This window comes from Myripristis murdjan, chromosome 24, assembly GCF_902150065.1.
Source record: "Myripristis murdjan chromosome 24, fMyrMur1.1, whole genome shotgun sequence".
Taxonomy (NCBI): Eukaryota; Metazoa; Chordata; class Actinopteri; order Holocentriformes; family Holocentridae; genus Myripristis; species Myripristis murdjan.
The window spans coordinates 25,844,124-25,863,589 of NC_044003.1; the positions used below are offsets into that span (position 1 = coordinate 25,844,124).

The 19,466-nt window shown below is 39.9% G+C and overlaps 1 protein-coding gene across 1 annotated transcript; it reads right to left on the minus strand.

Annotated features, from left to right (window-relative positions):
* Positions 1-5,172: 5,172 nt before the first annotated feature.
* On the minus strand, positions 5,173-7,167 carry LOC115356338 (C-C motif chemokine 4-like). The gene is made up of 3 exons (XM_030047456.1): positions 6,994-7,167; positions 6,315-6,426; positions 5,173-5,553 (listed from the first exon to the last, which is right to left on the minus strand). Exons 1-3 carry the CDS (start codon positions 7,094-7,096, stop codon positions 5,415-5,417), a joined length of 354 nt encoding a protein of 117 aa, XP_029903316.1. The 5' UTR covers positions 7,097-7,167; the 3' UTR covers positions 5,173-5,414.
* Positions 7,168-19,466: the final 12,299 nt, after the last annotated feature.

Genomic DNA, 19,466 nt, shown 5'->3' on the forward strand with positions numbered 1-19,466 from the left:
CTGAATGCATTCAATTCACATTCAAATTAGCCCATATGATGAATGTATATGCTATAGAATGAAGTTTGTGGGATTATGGAAGCTGTTGAGTTTATATATTCAGGAGAGAAAATGTTTTGAGAGAGAGAGAGGACAAAGAGGCATAACTTCTGAAGTTTGGGCTGGTTTCCAGAAGTTATTGGTAATTACATAGAATTTTAGAGTGCATGCATTCAAGCCAAAGTATTAGTCATCCCAGTATGGGCTGAATATATCTAAAAATGGTTGTTTGTTGGTTTTTCAAAACTGACATTTTGTAAATGTCAGTCACAAACAATATCGATTTGGCAGTATTGTTTCTCATAAAGAGTCAGTGCAGAAAGAAAGAAAGAAAGAAAGAAAGAAAGACAGATAGATAGAAAGAAAGAAATGTGCCAGTGGAGGAGGGGAACGAATGAGGAGAAAAAAGAGAGAAGAGCAAAATGTAATTCAAAGATAGGCTGGAGGGAAGGAGACAGAAGTGCAAGGAGACAAAAAAGGTGTGAAGCGAGAGGAGGACAGGGTGGAGTGGAGAGGGGATGAAAGGACGAGGCAGAAGATGGGGGGAGAGAGGTCAAGGAAACCAATGACAGAGAGCGAGGGAGGATGAGAGAGGGGGGGGGGGGGGGGAAGACACGCGGAGACCGAGGAGGATCGAGGGAGGAAAGAAGATGAAGAGACAGCCAGTGTCAATAACTCAGTAATTATTCATACAACCCAATCCCCCAACGATCAGATATGTCTCTCTGTCTCCTCGTGTGTCATCTCCCCCACTCAGACTCTGACTTTCATTTGTCTGCCCTGCCTCCTCTCTGCCTCTCCCTCCCTCTCTCTCCTCTCTCTGTGCACTTTATTGTCCGTTTCAACATAAATGACAAAGCGACAGCAACAGTATGTAAATCAGCACATGCGATTCTCTCTCTTGGTGTCTCTCTGTCCTCCTTCGCCATCCCTTTGTTTCTCTCTCTCTCTCTTTCTCTCTCTGTCCATCTCTGTTCCGTCTCCTAGCAACCCAGGAAGCTCTTGGTAATTATACTGGCGATATTGATCTCTAGGTTTTTGTCCTTTCCCTCTTTCTCTCTGTCTCTTCCCCCCTCTCAATTTCAGCTCCCAATTTCAATTACTTGTAATCTTCCATGATGCATGTGAGACAAAATAAATAAAGAAAGAAATACATTTAGAAAAAAGCAGTCATGGGAAAGGAGTGTTTCTGCATGTTCGACGGTGCAGAAATTTGGAGCAGTCACTGGATTATTCAGCCAAAAGAGGCTAATAAAATGTGCTGGTGCTTATTACTATGACAACATGGCATGATTAAGTTATCCTGCGGCAGGCTTCACGTGACATTTGGCGGAAGAACATCTTCACCAGGGACCCAGAAATGTACCTCCATTACACAAGTGATAGTTAACCAGCATGAAGCGATAAAAGTGGCTGGTGGAAAATTTCCTTCCTGCTGGGCGATAGCGTAATTTCCCACCCTGCTCTTAATGGTGAGCATTACAATAACTAATAGTAAGATCCCTTCTGTGTGTTTGAATGTGAGTACGCTACGTCTGCAGCTCACTTGATATATCTCGCTAATATTGTTTCTGTTTGTTTGTCTCATATTCAGCTTTACAGGACCATACCAGAGATGTGATTGCTTGGCTAATTTACTGCAGGTCACCCATATTTTACATTGCAACAAATCATTTTGCAAATCACGCAGGGTACTAAAGATTTCACATTATTTAATCAAAATCCCTCGATTTTCATATTTGAATTTTTGGTTCAAACAGCCTTATAATCTTATAATCTCTTATAATGTTGTGCCTCTGTGGCTAACAGAGTCGTCACCATTCATAAACCACAGAACTGATAATTGGCTGTGTAAAGCACATATTTCCATGGGGACTATTTTCTGGCGGAGGAATCATTTCACTCCACCCAATTTCAAGTCATCAGAACTCAGCAGTGCTTCTGCTTTTAAGAAAACTAATGTGGACGACTTTATTATGGTGATGGAGGACTGATGTGAAGAAAGTTTGAAGTCTCTGATTCAGAGAAAAATGAACTTTCAGAGACTCTGAAAGTTCATTTTCATATCACAGAGGACTGAAAAGAAACCAGTCACTGGATAAAAGGGAGGGAAAATTATATCAGACTTTGACTGTTTGCTTTGAGGAAAAGATTAGCAGAAATGTGACATATATACATTTTGTAAATATTACAATAAACAACCTGTTAAACCCCTTAAAAAAATCTTCAGACTGGAAAAACATGGGATTGTCTTGTCCCACCTGGCAGATTTATTCCCTTGTTTTAAGAAAAACAAGTTTTTAAAACTGAACATGAGGCGGATTGACTCTACAGCTCATTACAATAACGCATCATCAAAGGGCCAGAAGAAGAAGAAGAGTCAGTGATAAAATCACTCAGTTTCTCTAATGCCCTCCAAAGTTGGTACAGTGGTTTTGTGTGTGTGTGTGTGTGTGCGTGCGTGCGTGCGTGCGTGCGTGCGTGCGTGTGTGTGTGTGTGTGTGTGTGTGTGTGTGAGTGACAGGTGTTGTTCTTGGCACATGCTATCACACTGTGTAGCTAAGAAAAGGATTTTTGCACATTTGACGGTGCGAACCGCTCTTCTCCTGTCATCTTGATCACTCTTTTTCTGTCCTCTCTCTCTCTCTCTTTCTCTCTCTCTCTCCTTCCCCCTGTCCCTTACACTTGCTCTATTCCATGATTTCTATGACCCCCCTCCTTCCACCAAACCACCCTCTTTTCTCTCAGGCTTCATATATTCTTTGATCCCATCTGTCAGGAAAAGCTGACTTCATACACGTTATTTATATCTGTTTGCGTTGATGTGGCCTTGTCTATGTGTGTGTGTGTGTGTGTATGTGTGCGTGTGTGCTCTTGATGGCATCCCATCGTGTGCCTCACCCTAGACTGGATCATTACCACGGTGATTGTGCCGCTCACGCTGTATTTGCTCCTTCCTTTTCTCTTCCTATCATCAGCAGACTTCCCTCTGACTCTGGCTGCCTTTTATTCTCTTCCTACTCTTTATTTCTCTCTCTCTCTCCCTCTCTCTGTAATTTCCCATAATGCCACATAATTCCCCACCGCACAAGTCCATCATGGTCGATTGTGTTTTCACTCAGCCTTTATGAATCAACACCCTCTCATAATGTGATCATTTTATAATTGAGAGAAAGCAGCAGCAACAAGCTAAGCCTGCAGATTCAAAGATACCCAGTGTGCCCATCTGACATCTGAGCTCTTCCAGTCCAAGGTCAGTGATTCGTTTAATAGACCCACCATGCAATACAAGCGTTGATTTATCACTTTCTGTGGTGGATGGTGGCAAATACATCTCTGTGGACAGGCATATGGAAAACCACACGCTCTCTGATATGATTAATGCATGTGCAGGAAACAAATAGTGTCTCCAACGAGCCAAAAAAAGAATCAAATCTACATGATTTCTTGGGGAAAAATGCTTTGAGACACTGCCTGTATTCACACAGGCCGCCTCTTTCTCTCTCATCTGTTTTATATTCCTGTGTTCCCATTTCTTTCTGGCTGCAGGTAGCCCACACTGAAAGATGAGGAATAGGGCATCACCAGGATTCTCCCCACTGTCTCATGAATCAACTCATGAAATTACATGACAAAAACTTAACCACATTAAGATGTGAACAAGATTTTTTATTATTCATCAATTCGTGTTGTTTATCCACCATTACAACATAATGTACCATAGTGGGGGCACACAGCAGTGGCAGTCTGGGTCTGTGAGCACTAAAATAAGGGTTTTGCAGTGCAGAGTTTTGCATCACTACATCAGATATCACTTGTCATTCCTGGAACTAGTCAAGAAATGATTTTTAGAGCACTTTATTTTGAAATATCAAGGAAATTGTACAAAAATAAAGCATAATGGAAATTTAACATGTCCCCCACAGCACTACCTTTTGTCTTGATTAATGTTGCCATGGCTTCACACACTTTTTCTTTTCTTTTCTTTTCTTTTCTTTTTTTTCCCCATCAAGTAGCCTCAGATAGATCCAGGTTGGAGTATGGACCTTGATCTGATAAGGTTTCATCACAAGCCTCCGTGAAAAGGATTTTTGCAGTTAAATGTGACTTGGTTCATAACTGATTGTACTGTAGGTTGGGAAAATGGGAAAATCAAAACAACCAATGTACATTACCTCACTGAGATAAAGAGTGGGAAATGAAATTAAACCCTTCCTCATTTTGCAGCAGACCTCCTGGAGCCATCAACACCTGACTCAGGGAGCCACTGCGCTCTATGGACAGACCTCTGTCAAATGTGAGGAAAAAAAGACAAGAGCAGCACCTGCTGGTTTGCTGAGGCACTGCAGACAGCAAACCGCCGAGACTCTGGCTGCATTTACACAGGATCACAAGAACGTGCATTATGCCACCAGCCTCATTTTCTCAGGTGTGCCTAAACCTTTTTTTTTTTGCCTAAACCAAAGTTAAAATCAGATATATATCTGAAGGACTTAACAAAAAAAACAACAACATAAAAACATCTAAGCCTCTGTATTAAGGAATACTCCAAGCCAGGAGAGCTATTGGAAGAGTATAGACACTCCATCACTGGTGCTTTCAGGATGTACTGGCCTGGAAAGATGATCATATATTGCTTAAGTGTTTGCTTTGGGATCCATAAATGAGCAACTATCTATCTATCTATCTATCTATCTATCTATCTATCTATCTATTTATCTATCTATCTATCTATGTGTTTTCTGGATGTGTGTTTTTGTTTATTTGATATGATGTTAGAACATAAGAAAATGACACTAAATATATTGAAGAAAAACAAAGCTGAGATCATATTGTTGTGGCTGACTGTCAGACCCCTGTGGTGAAGACCTGAGCCTCTCAGGGCTTTATCGGCCAGAAACCACATAAGCTGTGATGTTTAATTTATTGTGGCCCAGGGCTGATTCTCTCTGTTTTCTGCTGAATGACGAAACCGCGTAGAAACTGATTTTGCCTCTTTGCACAGCCACAAAGAACATCTTGATGTGGAAAGTGTGGCTTTCTAACAGCCAAAAAAAAAAAACACCTGAGAAGAATAATTTTCATCTATGATCTAGTTTATTGCAGAAGAAAACATTATTTTAAAATGTGTGAAACAAAGAGCTTATGGAATAGAATACTTTACATTCAGTACATCACGTGAGACATCTAACACATTCAAACAGACTGGACAATCAGCCTGTGATTGTAAAAACATACAGTGGAGCAGGAGGGATTATTTTGCATCCAAAACCTAACAGTGTTACAGATAGGAAAAAAGAAGCTTAAAATGTTGAAAGACAGGCGCAGGTTGCAACACCGATTGGTTGCCAATCAGTTTGCTTTTTTCCATGCTCTCAGTTGACATTCTTGGACCCGGATCCCTCGGCTTTAGCAGGCTGGGTCATGAGTCGTGAGTCCACAGCCGCGATGGTGTTCTGGACCCAGCCCAGAGCCGGGTTGACACAGAAGACTTTGTCATTTTTCATTGTGAAGCTGGAACAGAGAGAGAGGAGGAGATTATTGCTGTTGTTGGATTTTGCTTTGCATTTACAGTCAGCAAATAAACCCGAAAATCAATCAGGTTAAAAAGTCAGCCAGTTATTTTATCCAGTCAGCAACAGAATTGGCCCAGCAGTCTCTCCTCGGGGGTTTCATATTTTTCTGTGCCTCAGTGTGCCACAAGACACACTGCAGTTGATGGTGCGGAGAGATTATTTTAGTATCAGATAGCAGATATGCTTTGCTGTTACAGTAGATTTTAACGCTAAATTATTTTTGTGTTGCTGAGAAGTTTTTTTAATTAAACATTGCTCTGTCGCACCATGGATTGATCGTTTCCTGTTACAAGTTGTTCTGTATGGTTTAAGGCTCTGTGAAATAATCTCCCACCAGGTGATTCAAAACTCAGAAAATCAAATCAAATCAAATCAAATCAAAAAATCAAAAAAGTAAAAAATTTAAAATATATTTTTTTAAATATAAAATTTAAAATTAAGAATTTAAAAAATGTAATTAAGTTACGCTTTTTGATTCCTTAGTCAGTATTTAATCGTTCATTTTATCAGCTGATTCTGAAACTTAAATTATGCAGTATGTCCACCAATTATTCCTATTATTGCCCGCTTTTTACTTGGTCACTGGCTTTCGCATACCTTATAATCTCTGGTTTTGTTTAAAATCAAACACGAAAAGGCTGGTAACTGCGTTATGAGGCCACTTTTATATTGTTGTGGAGGAGAATCAAAGACACTCACAAGACACCGTGCCTGGGACACAGTGTGTGTGTGTAGTGGTAGTTCACCACGTTATCCTTGGGCAGGCGTCTCGGGTACATTTTAAAGCAGCACTCCTCTGGACCAAAGCTGCCTGGGAAACAGAACACACAGAGAGAAACATGTAAAACCTCTGAGGCAAAGTGACCCTTGATAAAAAACCAAAGACATTCATAATTATACAGGGTGACCCAAAAAAATGGGAACTTTTTAACAATCCAATAAAGCCAAGAGTGATGGAAGAAAAATATTTTATTCATAGTAACTGAAACCTTAAAACATGCCATTTAAGAAACAATGATGGAATATTCATTTTTTAAAAATTGTGCTGCCACTTGCTCATGTCTGCCAATACGCACTTCAAAGATTCCCGTTTTTTTGGGTCACCCTGTATTTGCCCTTTTCACTCCTCTTTGTATGAATCAGTATCTTAGGTTATTTTAGATTTGCTTTTGGCCTTTCCAGTTCTATTCTACCTATATTTGCCAGTGTTTCTGATATATCACAAAGGCACACACACTTGAAACAGTTGCAAAATTAATCGCCTTGCCACAGGTAATTAAATCTGAAAGCTGTGCAACCGTGCTCATCCAGGTTCCAGACATTTCATTTTACAAAATCCCACTGACGGGGGGAGACAAGGCCGTGTGGGTGCACTTACTTTGAGAAGCCAAAACAGCCAAAGAAGAGAAAAGCAGAGTGCAGACCACCAGAATGACTGGCTTCTTCATTGTGGTCATCGTCATCATCATCATCATCATCATGCAGGGTTCGGTTCCTCTTGTCTGCGTGCCGCTCTGTCTCGCTCTCACTGTCACTCTGTGTGTTGACCCCTCAGCCTCTGACTTTATTGATGCTGTCAATCGTGTGTGTGTGTGTGTGTGTGTGTGTGTGTGTGTGTGTGTGCTTGTGTTTGCATATGCATGCATATGCCGTTGCAAAACACACATTCACACATCATGAAACTGGGGGCGAGGGGGGTTGGGGTTCGTGGAAAGAGATGGGGGTGTTTCAGTGTGGGGAGGTAGATGGTGTTGCGGGCGGAAACAGAAAAAGGTTTGACGGAAAAGCAAACATCATATTTGTAGTACTGCTGTCTCTCTCTCTGTATATGTGTATATGTGTGTGTGTGTGTGTGTGTGTGTGTGTGTGTTTGAACATTGTGCAGATGCAATGAGCTTTTTTGTTGCTGCTTCACTTGTGGCTTCATGTGGTTTAAGTGAACACAGATTGAGTTACAACAGCAATTTATTTCACGTCTGAAGCTAAATGAATTTTAATGGTAGTATAATTGTAAAGCCTAAGCAATCTAAATCAATCTTCACAAATTTATATGTATATAGTCAAACTATATTCCATCAAATCAGACCAGACTCATTGAATTACAGCTTTCTCATCCACATATTTATAGCAGATATTACTAATATCCTCACACAGGCTTCTTCTCAAGGTCAGATTTCCTCTGTTAGAAATGATTTCCTTTTCTCAAGGGGCGCAAAACAAAATTAAGTCAGTGTCAAGACAGATTTATTGGTAATAACACAATTAGATTGTTCAGGTGTTACTGCATTTTGTCATCATCATTGAAATAAATTGTAATTTAGTTTATTGATATTCGGTATAGCGTTTCTCTCTTATTCCTATAAGCAGCACTGTTCGTTTATATTTTAGAGAGTGATTTTGCACACTTAGGACTGGTTGGTGTGAGAGTAAAGGTATCTTAATCTCAGCCTTAAGAAAACAAAGTGCTAGAGTATTGAGTTGTTCACTAAGTCCATATGAAATATTGGACTTAGTGAACAACTATGTACTTCCAGTCAATGGTAATACCATGGTAAGAAGAACTCGATACACATTTATAAGAAGTGTAGGCTTAATTTCTTTAAAAAGCTACGGTTTTAATATCTGTAACATGTGTTTGATTTGATTTTATTTTCTTCTTCTTCTTCTTTTCTCTTTGTATTTTTTCTGCGGATCTTCTGCGTAGTAATGCCTTGTTTCTTGGAAAGGAAACCAATTAAAAAAAAGGATGACCACAGACAGGAAAGATCATGGGGAAACGCAGTTCCAGTCAAAGTCACCTTGACTACTACATGTCTACTATATGATATGTATATATATCACTATATGTACTTTCCTCAAGGACAGCTGTGACCAGTCACTTGACGACACTGAATTAACACAGAAGCTGCTTTATTCCTCACAAGATGTTCGCAGAGACGTTGAAATGTGCGTTTATTCCCAGTGTGATCGAGCCATGGATGATTATCAAGGATTTGTGCCTCATCTGTCATCTCACCTGTTTGTGCCTGTTTTAAGGGATTTTCTCTGAAAGAACTCATAACAGTGATAGTACTTTAGCAGCAATTTATTACTCCAACTCTAGGAAATTCATTTATCATGTATAGGCCTACTTTCTTCTTCTTTCTATATTTAGGTAATAAATACCAAGACAGGCCGAGAGCTCTATAGAAGCGACAGATAGAGAGACACCCACACACTTTTCACCCCGTCCCACCATGCACATGCACATGCTGACTACTGCAAAACTTCAGCAATCAACCAGTCTGAAACTGAAACCTGTGGTTTGAAAGAGAGGAAGGGGCACAAAGCAACAAGACTGCATGACTGTGGGAGGGAGGGCATGCATGTGTGTAAATTAATATACGCCACCAATGTAGAAATAACATATTCTTCAGCTAACATACAAAAATCAGATAAATAGAATAGATGATGATGATGGTGATACAGCTATAACTGCTGCTGATGATGATAATTAGTCTGATCTTTTAAGTCTCCGTTACAAAGCACCTCCTTCCACTGACGTTCCACTGGGGAAAAACTTAGGTACACATTTTTCTGTTTTACTTTTAACCCTTCAACACCGGAGCGAACTGGCTTGGGGAAAAAGGTAATGAACAACTGACCCAAAATGTGTCTATAAAAAGTCTATAAAATAAATACATATTTTTCTGGTAATTTTCCTTAGTTTATATATATATATATATATATAAGGAAACTAAGGAAAATTACCATATGTATATATATATATATATATATATATATATATATATATATATATATATATATAATAAAATTTAGTTTTGTAGGATTTTTAGTTTTAGTGTTTAGTTTTTAGTTTTAATTTAGTCTCTCTTTCTCTTTCTTTCTCTCAGTCTCTTTTTTAATTTTCAGGTCATATTCATCTCTTGCTTCTTTCTTTCTTTCTTTCTTTCTTTCTTGTCCTCTTTTTTATGTAATTTTCAGGTCATTTTGTGATAGGTTACTCATTGCCTTTTTTCCCATGTTTTTTGAAAGAAATCAAGCCAATTTGTTCAGGTTTCAAAGAGTCATGTTTCAAAGGGTTAGTGAAGCAACAATCAGGCTGCGTCTACTTGCTAGTGGCAGTAAAAGCTGTTTGGGAATAAATTATCAGCATTATTTAGCAGCATATTAAGTCAAACATATGAAATAGATGTTTCATTTTATTGGTGACGTCTATATGGGCAAATATAACTGACAGTCAAACCTTCATACTGGCGTCTCACCCCAAACTGTCACACCTTGACTGCCATGTTTAACATTTCATGAACATGTCACTGGCTGGTACCTGAGTTCAGCACCCATAAGAGCGAGTGCTGACCCTCACCTGCCACGTCTGAAACAAGAAATGAGATGCACCTTTCAGATTTTACACATTTACAGGATACCTCTCATGTTAGGTGATCATTTACTCCAAGCTGAGTCTTTTCATGAAAATGGTCTTACCAGCATGAAACAGGCTGACAGCTTCACTCTGGTACTGAGATGAGAACCTCCACAGTCCTCAAATAGAAACCAAACAGAAAGATCTTTACTTTCTATTCTATTCCTCACATTAAAAACTGATGGACTGATGGATGTTTCTCATGAAAATGCTCGCTGAGTGGCTTTTAAATTTGCTTTTTTTTCCCCCCTCTGATTTGGACCCAGCCAGAAAATGACCATGCCAAACCAGTCCCCTGCTGGTTATAAGTACAATGGTTTGGATGTGGCTGAAGATATCTTTTACCATAATGTTGATTTCATCATGGTAAAAGCCTGCTTGACTTTTATGAGGCCATCTCCAGCTGTGTAGATGTGGTAATTAAGATAAATATGCTTTTGTCCACTCTAAAGCATAAATCAGGTTTTTTTTTCTGCAATCTTCAGTAGGATTTTGGAGATCGACAAGGCTGGTGTTCAGCTGAATGACCCCTGGGTGGAGCCAGAGACACATGAAGAGAAGAGAAGGGCTAATATTTTGTTTCAGAATTACATTTTATCATATGTGCCAAAGAACTCAGGGTACAATTTATATCCATCTGAAATGTGTTGACATGATGGGTCAATTTACAAGACAACAGGGATGTTCTAATAGCTTTGAATTTGGAAGGAAAGGCGTTTTTATAGAAGCCAACAATCAGGGCTATCATCTCCTTTTATCATTTTCACACATCACTGCAAAATCCCCATCTTAACAACTCATTTAGGCTTAGGCTAAGTGTTTTTTTTTTTTTTTTTTCTTTAAACAAGTGAGAAAAAAATGCCACTGGAATGAGATAATCCCATTTATTTTTCTGTGCAGTTTCACTTGTTTCAGGATTTTTTCTGGGAACAAGCACAGATATGTTGAAACAAGGTAGAAAAGGGCAGATCAAGAAAATAACTCTTGATTTAAGTTATTTATTGATAGTGCGATTGTCTCATCCCACAAGCAGATTTTGTTGCTTGGTTTAAAAACAAGATTTTAACACTGAATATGAGACTAAAGGTTTGGAGGGGGGTGCAGTCTGACAAGCTGACATCTGTGCCAAGTAAACATTTACGCTTTGCATTTTGTAACCAAGATGTCTCTCTAAGATTCACGTTTTCTGAGAATACAGTCGTTCTGTCGGTCGAAGTGGTAAATATTTTGCAAACAATATCCACTGTTGCCTCTCTGCACATCTCTCTCACATCCTGGCCCTGTACCAGAGCAGATAACAGACCCTCATTCATCAAGCAGTCCAACGTTTCCTCCACAGGACAGCTACTCTGCCTGACAGAGACAGAAAAAATAAAAAGTAAAAACACTCAGACAAAAACAAACTAAAATAGTTACAGTACAACTGGTCCACATATGAAGTTCTAAATGTCTCAATAAAAGCAGTTTTTAACCCACAACTGGTGATGAAAATGATGGTGGGAATTGATCCAGCAGCAAATCATGGATCAAAGAAGTGAAATAGTGAAATGACATGCACTCACCCCCAGTAAAATAACAACCAAAGCACTGCTACTGAAGGTTAAAGGGGCAAAACTGCAAAATACAGTATGGCACACAACTGCTGAATCTCTGCCCTGAAAAAAAAACATGCAAGCAAAAAAACAAAATGCAACCTTTGAAAGAATGCTCCAACATTTTGGGCAAAATAATATCTTGCCCAAAACATTAAAGTATTCCTTTTAAAGCCTCTTGCAAAGTTTGATTGTCAATTCTGATTCCTTGTTTCTGCTTAACTCAACATTGTAGATGTTGTGGGACATGGTAAATGGGGAATATGACATTTGGCATTAAAAATTAAGATTAAGCAAGAGCCATTGTACACATGTACAATAGTTCAGTTGGTCTGGCGCCAGTTCTGCTTTAAAAAGCATCTTCCTTGATAACTTACCAGCATTTCACATGAACTGCTGTTACATAACAACGCCGTTCAATGAAAACCTTGTTTCCCCCATGCCTGCACACACACACACACACACACACACACACACACACACACATGGAATGACAACAGTGCTATGCAGCATCGGTGTTATCTGAGGACACAAAGAAAATATTTTTCAACCTTTCATCCACAGGTCAGGCAAACACCCCTCAGCTTTTAAACTGCATCACCTTCTAAAGTTAATCAACCTCTTGAACGGTTATTTAGCAAGTTCACTAATGATGACTACCACAGGACGTTTTGATTATGTTGTCAGAAAGAAATATTGCACTCCAACATGGTGTGATATGTATTTTTATATATTTTTTCCCAGAAAGGATGTGGTGGTAAAGTGATGAACATGTTGCTCCAGACAGGAGGGGAAAAAATGAAATGTCTTTCCCAGGAAGAGAACAGGATGTTTCAGGATGTTTTCCAAAACTGATTTGCATTGAATGGTGTGATTAACTAACAGATTATTTTGGCAACTTTATTAATTTCCCCCATATTTTCCATGAGTTGAAAATATCTAGGTCTTTGAAGCTGAACCTTGATGCATTAGAGGAAATGCTGAGCCACAATGGAGTGAGGCATTATCTTATCTTACTGTGTTAAGGTAAAATATGACTGTTGCGTTTTGTTTCCCAGAGTCTCTTCATGTGGACTGTTACATAACACTACTGTTTGACTGAAAAAAAAACAAAAAAACAAATAGAACACCTTATTACTTGAGTTTAACATTGCTTCTTTATGTTGCAAGGCTTTAGAGCAACTAAGAGAAACATAGCTCTAAGATAACAGAGCAGTTTTACATTCCATTACATACAATTTACATTACATTTACATTAGAAGATAAGCAGGGTACTTTGTCCGTGACCAGTCAAAATGACAGAAATGAGTCACAACAGTCCATGAGTGACAGGTCAACCCTTGACCTCAACAGCATCTTATTGTAGCTTAACAATGGAAAACCTAACAACTTGCACTAAAACAATGTAAACAGGGCAGCTGAATATGTCCCAAAGCTAAGGGTGGTGTATTTGTGATATGTGTGCTTCCTGGTTTCCAGACAGTGATGAACAGCACCACATCCTGGCCACTCTCAGGGTCAATGGTCAGACTGGGCTGGTCAGGGTCTGAGAGCCATGACAGATTCTCAGAGAAAATGGACAACTTGCGAGGGGCACACACTATTTAGTTATGATTTAGTCACAATTAAGCCCCTACAAATCGATGCATGACTGCATATATGTGTGCATATTTGCGTGTGTGTGTGTGTGTGTGTGTGTGCATCTGTTGGACACTGTGTGTTAAAATGTGTTCTCATCTCTTCGCACATGTGTAGACAGGATGCTGACCTTGTCCATGGCCTCTGTTTTGCCATGGAAGAGGTTCAAGGAATGGCTGCTGACTTCCAGGGTCAGAACACCAACCCTCCACCCACCCACCCACCCCCCCCCCCCCACACACACACACACACACACCTTCCCACACACTCACACAGACAAACACTCACACACACAAAACATATAATCTTTTTTCACAGTATCATGCACGTGCAGGAAATCGGTCACAAACGTCATCTTACATGCACATGTCTTGGTACAAGTCTGATAAATTGTTTCCTCAGTCACCGCAGACGACCGGGGCAGGGACGGTCGACATGACAACGGGGCTGGGCTCCATAAAAATAACCTGAAACAAGAACTATCATTCATTTTCTGTATTTCCTAAAGTATGGACTGAATCAGAGATGCAATGGAGCCTGAAACCACTTAAACATGGTTTAGAGGCTTTTTAATTCTAAATTTGCACATTATAACTATGCCACATATAATCTCTTTTATCTCTGTTGTTTTCAGGATATAGTAGTAATATTTTTAGCCAAGTGAGAAATACTACAGATTAAAACATTCAGATTACATAACTACATATGTTTCATTAATGTTTTTTTTTTCTCACAAAACTACTCAATTTGGAGATTAAATGATGCAATTTAATGTTTTTATTTATATTTTTATTTATTTATTGATTTTTATTGATTTTATTCTGTGCTGGGTAAATGCCATGGCAAATGTTTGCATTATACAATCATGGCTTCCAGTTTAATGGAAATATATTATGCAGTTAGTGTCGTGTCCTAAAGCACACTTTGGGCACTCTGGGCGTTCAAGACCTCAGAATGGAGAGGCTGCCTAGGCCCAGCATCAGGGAGCTGCTGAATGGAATTAGTAACATCTCTGTCCATGGGACCTTTGCTGCGATGGTGTTATTTTCACTTTAAAATTCAGGTGAAACTTTAGGTGAAGATAAAAATCAAAATTTTTCTCTTGGTTTATCTGAACTCTGGCATAGTTGCAACATTACTTGGAAGAGACTCTCCATGTTCTTGATGTTATTATCTGCCCATAGAGCACAAGATCAAGCATGTAGCTGTTGTTGTGGAGGTGCTCTTACTTTGGACGTGTCCGCCTGGGTGAAGTGTGGAAAGAGTTTACCCACCTGTTTAGCCAGTCATAGGAAGCATTTTCAAACAGATGTATGTAATGAAGTTACGAATATAAGATCCTTTAAGGGAAAAAAAGAAAGTATAAATTAATGTGTTTATTCAGAAATTATGACTGATTTTTGCTTATGATAATCAACAGTAGGAAGTCACAGTCTATCCACCTCTTTCCACCATCTCTCTCTACAGCCCTGTTTCAGACGCAGTATTTGTTTCATGACAAAGATCCTTCTGTGTTTGAAGAACCCTGGCAAATGATTTGGATTGCATTTAAATTAGTGTGACACTTTTGAATATATAAATATAACTGATTAAACCTTTGCGAATTAATACCTCTAAATATTACCAACAGTTTAGATAGCTTCAGATATCATGTAAAGACATTTGGTTCAAGTCTTTGAAATAAAACTTGTCCTGAACATGCTTGGTGTGGATGGATCAAGAGGAAATCTAGTATGAAACCTAACCATGTATAAATAAATTGAAGAAAACCTTCAGCAAGTGGCAAAAACTGGATTTTAAACTTGTTGAATTGGAGGTCTAGTCTTGTGATGCATTGGTACTTTGACAGGAAGAGAGGTCCTCCTCTAACGCTTTCTGTTTCCATGGAGATACACAGGCTAATTAACAGTTGGGTGTTAGATTTCAGCACCACAAGACCTGTCTTGTGACTGCTGCACCCAGCTTGAACACAAACACACACACACAGACGCACACTTTCACATGGGAATGCAAACATATACGCACATGCATGAAAAGGCACACGTAAAAAAGTGTGGCATACATCCACAAGCACCCACAAAGGTGATTTTATACATAGTGAGCAATTACACACCTGACTTAAAACACAACAGGGTGGGTGTTAACCCTGCAAATGCAAACACACCACACACAAATGCTCAGAAGCAGTGAGTTGTGACTCAGTGTGACTCAGAGTCACAAGTGGCAGTGGCGGTTCAGTGGGTGGCTATCGCTGCAAAACAACAATCTCAGCCTGGCGCTTTCTGTGTGGGGTTGGTTTGTTTGTGTGGATTTCCTCCCGCGGTCCAAACACATGCAGAACAAGAGGAATTATAGCTGCTGCACAGCAATTCTCAGGGCCGGGCAATTTTAGGCAATTCTGAGCAACAAGTGGAGAATAGGAAAATAAAAAGCAAGGTAGCATTCTAATGTGCATTTTGCATCAGTTGAGACTTGAACTCACTTTCTGGCATAAAGGACGATGCTCTAGCTCACTGAGCTAATTGGTAAGCATCAATTCATGTGAGGCTTCACAAATTGACTAAGCCAGTCACATGATAGCAGCCGCCTATGCATGGAAAGGCAGATTTCAAATCACTGTTAAAAAAAAAAAAAAAAAAGAAATAATAAAAAAAAAAGAAATCAGTCATCAAGACAAAAATCTAAAAATACCCATATTGCATCTAGACAACATGGAGATGTTGATCTTTTTTTTTTTTTTAACAATGACTGATTTGCTCCATAAGTGAAAAACTGATGTTTAAGTGTACAATCGTTTCTTCGGTATTGGCGCTACATTTTGATGAAAGTTGCAAAGCTGTAGTACATATGGTTGATTTATTATACATTTTCAAAGTTTTGAAATTTAGAGGCTTGTTGTAGTACCACCATCAGAACTATTGACTTGTGTTTGCAGCTGAGGAAATCTGGCATGGGACTGGACCTTTGTGCAAAGTTTGGTGAGTTTTCGCACATGGGAATGTTGCCCAAGCTGAGGCTTGAACTCACAGTCTTTGACACCAAGGAACAGCCTCTATCTCACTGAGCTAAAATGTCACTTGTAGCTTCACAAATGGACTAAGCCAATCACTGACATGCAGGACAGCAGCCATCCATACATGGAAAGGCAGATTTTAAAAAGCTGTCAAAAATTCAGCTATTAAGACAAAAATCTGAAAATACACATATTGCATCTAGACAGCATGGAGGTGTTGATCATTTGTTTTTAACAATGATTGATTTGCTGCATGTTTAAAAATGCCATTCTTGCATTGGCTCCAACTGTTCACGAGAGCAAAATTCAAAGTGGTGTCAAAAATTGAGTTTTTAAGATAAAATTCTGAAATTTGCCTCACATCATCTACCATGACTCCAAAATTTTGTAAATTTTTTTCATGAACATTGAAGATTTATTTACCAAGAATTTGCAAGTGTATGTTTACATTTTGATGCACTGTAGGCTCAATTTTTGATAAATCCAAAATCTGCACTGTGGCAAGTTTGGTGACATTTGAGCAAAAATTGTGGCACATATGGTTGATTTGTTGTGAATTTTCAAATACACTTAGTCATCGCCTCTAAGGCATTTCATGTTGTCCAACACATTACAATTGTATGGAATCTTCAAAACACATTCCACACATGTATTTACAGCCATGGCAGGATATATTTCATGTCTGGAAAATGGATTCCACACCAGAGAAGCATCATTTGTGAAATACATTGGCATGTGTTTGGACATGCCAGCCTTCGACCAAATACTCAATCACATGAATCTGTTGGGTTTCTTGATTTTTTTTTTGTTTTGTTTTGTTTTGTTTTGTTTTGTTTTGTGTTTGTTTGTTTTTTCTACTGTAATTTGTAGAGCGTGGTCTTTACCTGCTCTACCCGTAAAGCGTCATGAGATAATTTCTGTTTTGATTTGGCGCTATATAAATAAAGATTGATTGATTGATTGATTGATTGATTGATTGATTGATTGATTGACTGACTGATTGATTGACTGATTGATTGATTGATTGATTGACCCGGTGACAAATGTTTGGAGGTTTTCCTCGACAAATAGAAATGCGTTTTAGCTTGACAATTAAAAGGTGCAATAACCAAAATAGTCATTTAAAATATGAGCTGGAAAATGATCATGCAGGACTCATGGATATGAAGAAATGAAGTTGATTTTATTAAGGGGAGGAAGGAAAAAAAAAAAAAAGAAAAAAAAGGGGGGGGGGGGGGGGGGGGGGGGTGAAACTCGGAGTAGCTGTAACCTTGGCTTGTCAGAGTTTGGACGGTTCCTTGGTCAGCTCGGATGATGATCGGCTCTTGGTCTAATTGTGTTCTGCATGCAGACTTTGAGGCATCAGGCCGACCGGTGACTTGCAGAGGTGTTAGCGCACCTTCAGCACATGGGAATCCGCCGCTGGTTATATGCCGGGCGCTGTCCGGGGTGCTGACGAGCTGCTGCCCAGAGTCAATTAGGCCGCCAGCTTGGTGAGTGTGGGGCGGTGTTTGCTCAGGATTTTCTGTGAATATGACAGGCAGGATTTGCCTGTGGCATGGTTTTTGCGAGTACAACTGAAGGTGGACATCGGGGGGGGATGAAGTGCCTTAGAGGCGATGACTAGGCGTATTTGAAGTTTTGTCAGCCACACAGCGCCAAAATGAATGAAGGAGGGCTTTACACTCAGGCTTAGATGAGCTCCTTGCACCTGATTTACTAAAAGAGAAACACATCATTTAACACGCTTTGAAGCAAGTTTGAAAGTAGCAGCAAGCATGCCAAGTGTTTTCAAAATCTGCTTGTTTTTCCCAAGTCAACTGACGTCAAGCGAGTGCAGTACAAGGCATTTCCCCATCAATCAGCGCTAGCGCCCCTATCACAAGGGCTTTGATTTGATTTTATTAGTAGGAGATGATTTAAAATCCAGTGTACAGCTGACATTGCATGTGAATCATGTCGGCTGTGGATGGGAAAATAGTTTGAATATTGAATGATTTGGGCTAGGTTATTCCTTAAAAAAAAAAAAAGAAAAGAAAAGAAAAGAAAAAAGAAAGAAAGAAAGAAAAAAGAAAAATCCAGCCCTCTGTCTCTCTGCCTCTGCCTATGTGAGACGCAGACACACACGATGAGAAAGCAAGAAAACAAGGTGTAAAGAGAAAAAAACAAGCTGTGGTACAGTGGCTTGCTCAAGGCCACTGAGCCGGATATCAGCCAGGGGAGTAGGCGGCTGCCAAGTCAACTTTACCTGTACATACCACGGCGAGCGGTCGCTCCCCTCGCTGAGATCCGTCTCCCACGGTAATAAAGTTCGGTTGAGTTCTATTTAAAGATGCGGTTCTGCAGGACAGACACACTCATGGTTTCAGCTCGTTTCCTTCCCATGCAATATTGGCCTATATCATCAGCACCAGCAACAAAAACAGAACGAGGACACAGATATCCTACATTTTTCCCTTTTCAAATGAGCTGTGTTTGGACATGGCAGCCTTGTCTGGCCGATCTGCTGCCCCCTAGCATTGTGGGTAATGCCTGCAACGTTCCGTTTTGCAATATTTCAACTTGACTGACCACGATTGATGGCAGGATGGCTATTGATGGGCTCTTGTGGCGTTAGAAGAAGGACCCTAAGACTGTGTGATTGCTTTCCCTTGCTGACAAAGTCATTGGCAGCGATGACAAGTCTTTGAAAAAGCTTGTAGGCCTAGGCTATGCAGGCAGCCCGCTTGGCAACGGTTGCTGTGCATGTCAGGAATTCCAGCTGTCAGGCCCCGCAGTCCGCACTAGCAAAAGGCGGATGAGAGCAACACATCTCAAAATAAAAGCAAATTCAAGACAAGCTATGAGTTAGGTAACTTTTTTGAACTTTAGGCCCCTCGTTCTGGGCTACTGCACACCTCCAAGTAGTAGAGGCGACATGAAGCAAACGCCTGCGGCTGGACTCGAACCCGGGTCTCTGAGCTCAGGACTCAGCCTGGAGAACCTGGAGAAGTGGCAGGCGCGCTACCAGGTGAGCTATACGGAAGAGCGCCCTGCCGCGGCGTATTTTGCCTACTTGAGCGCGGCCTGTCGGGCCGTTATGACACTATAGACCTGTTATCCGCAAATGCAATTGAAAGGTAGCCAGTGTATTTTTCGGCCACAGTCTTTGTCCAACACATTACAATTGTATGGAATCTAACACA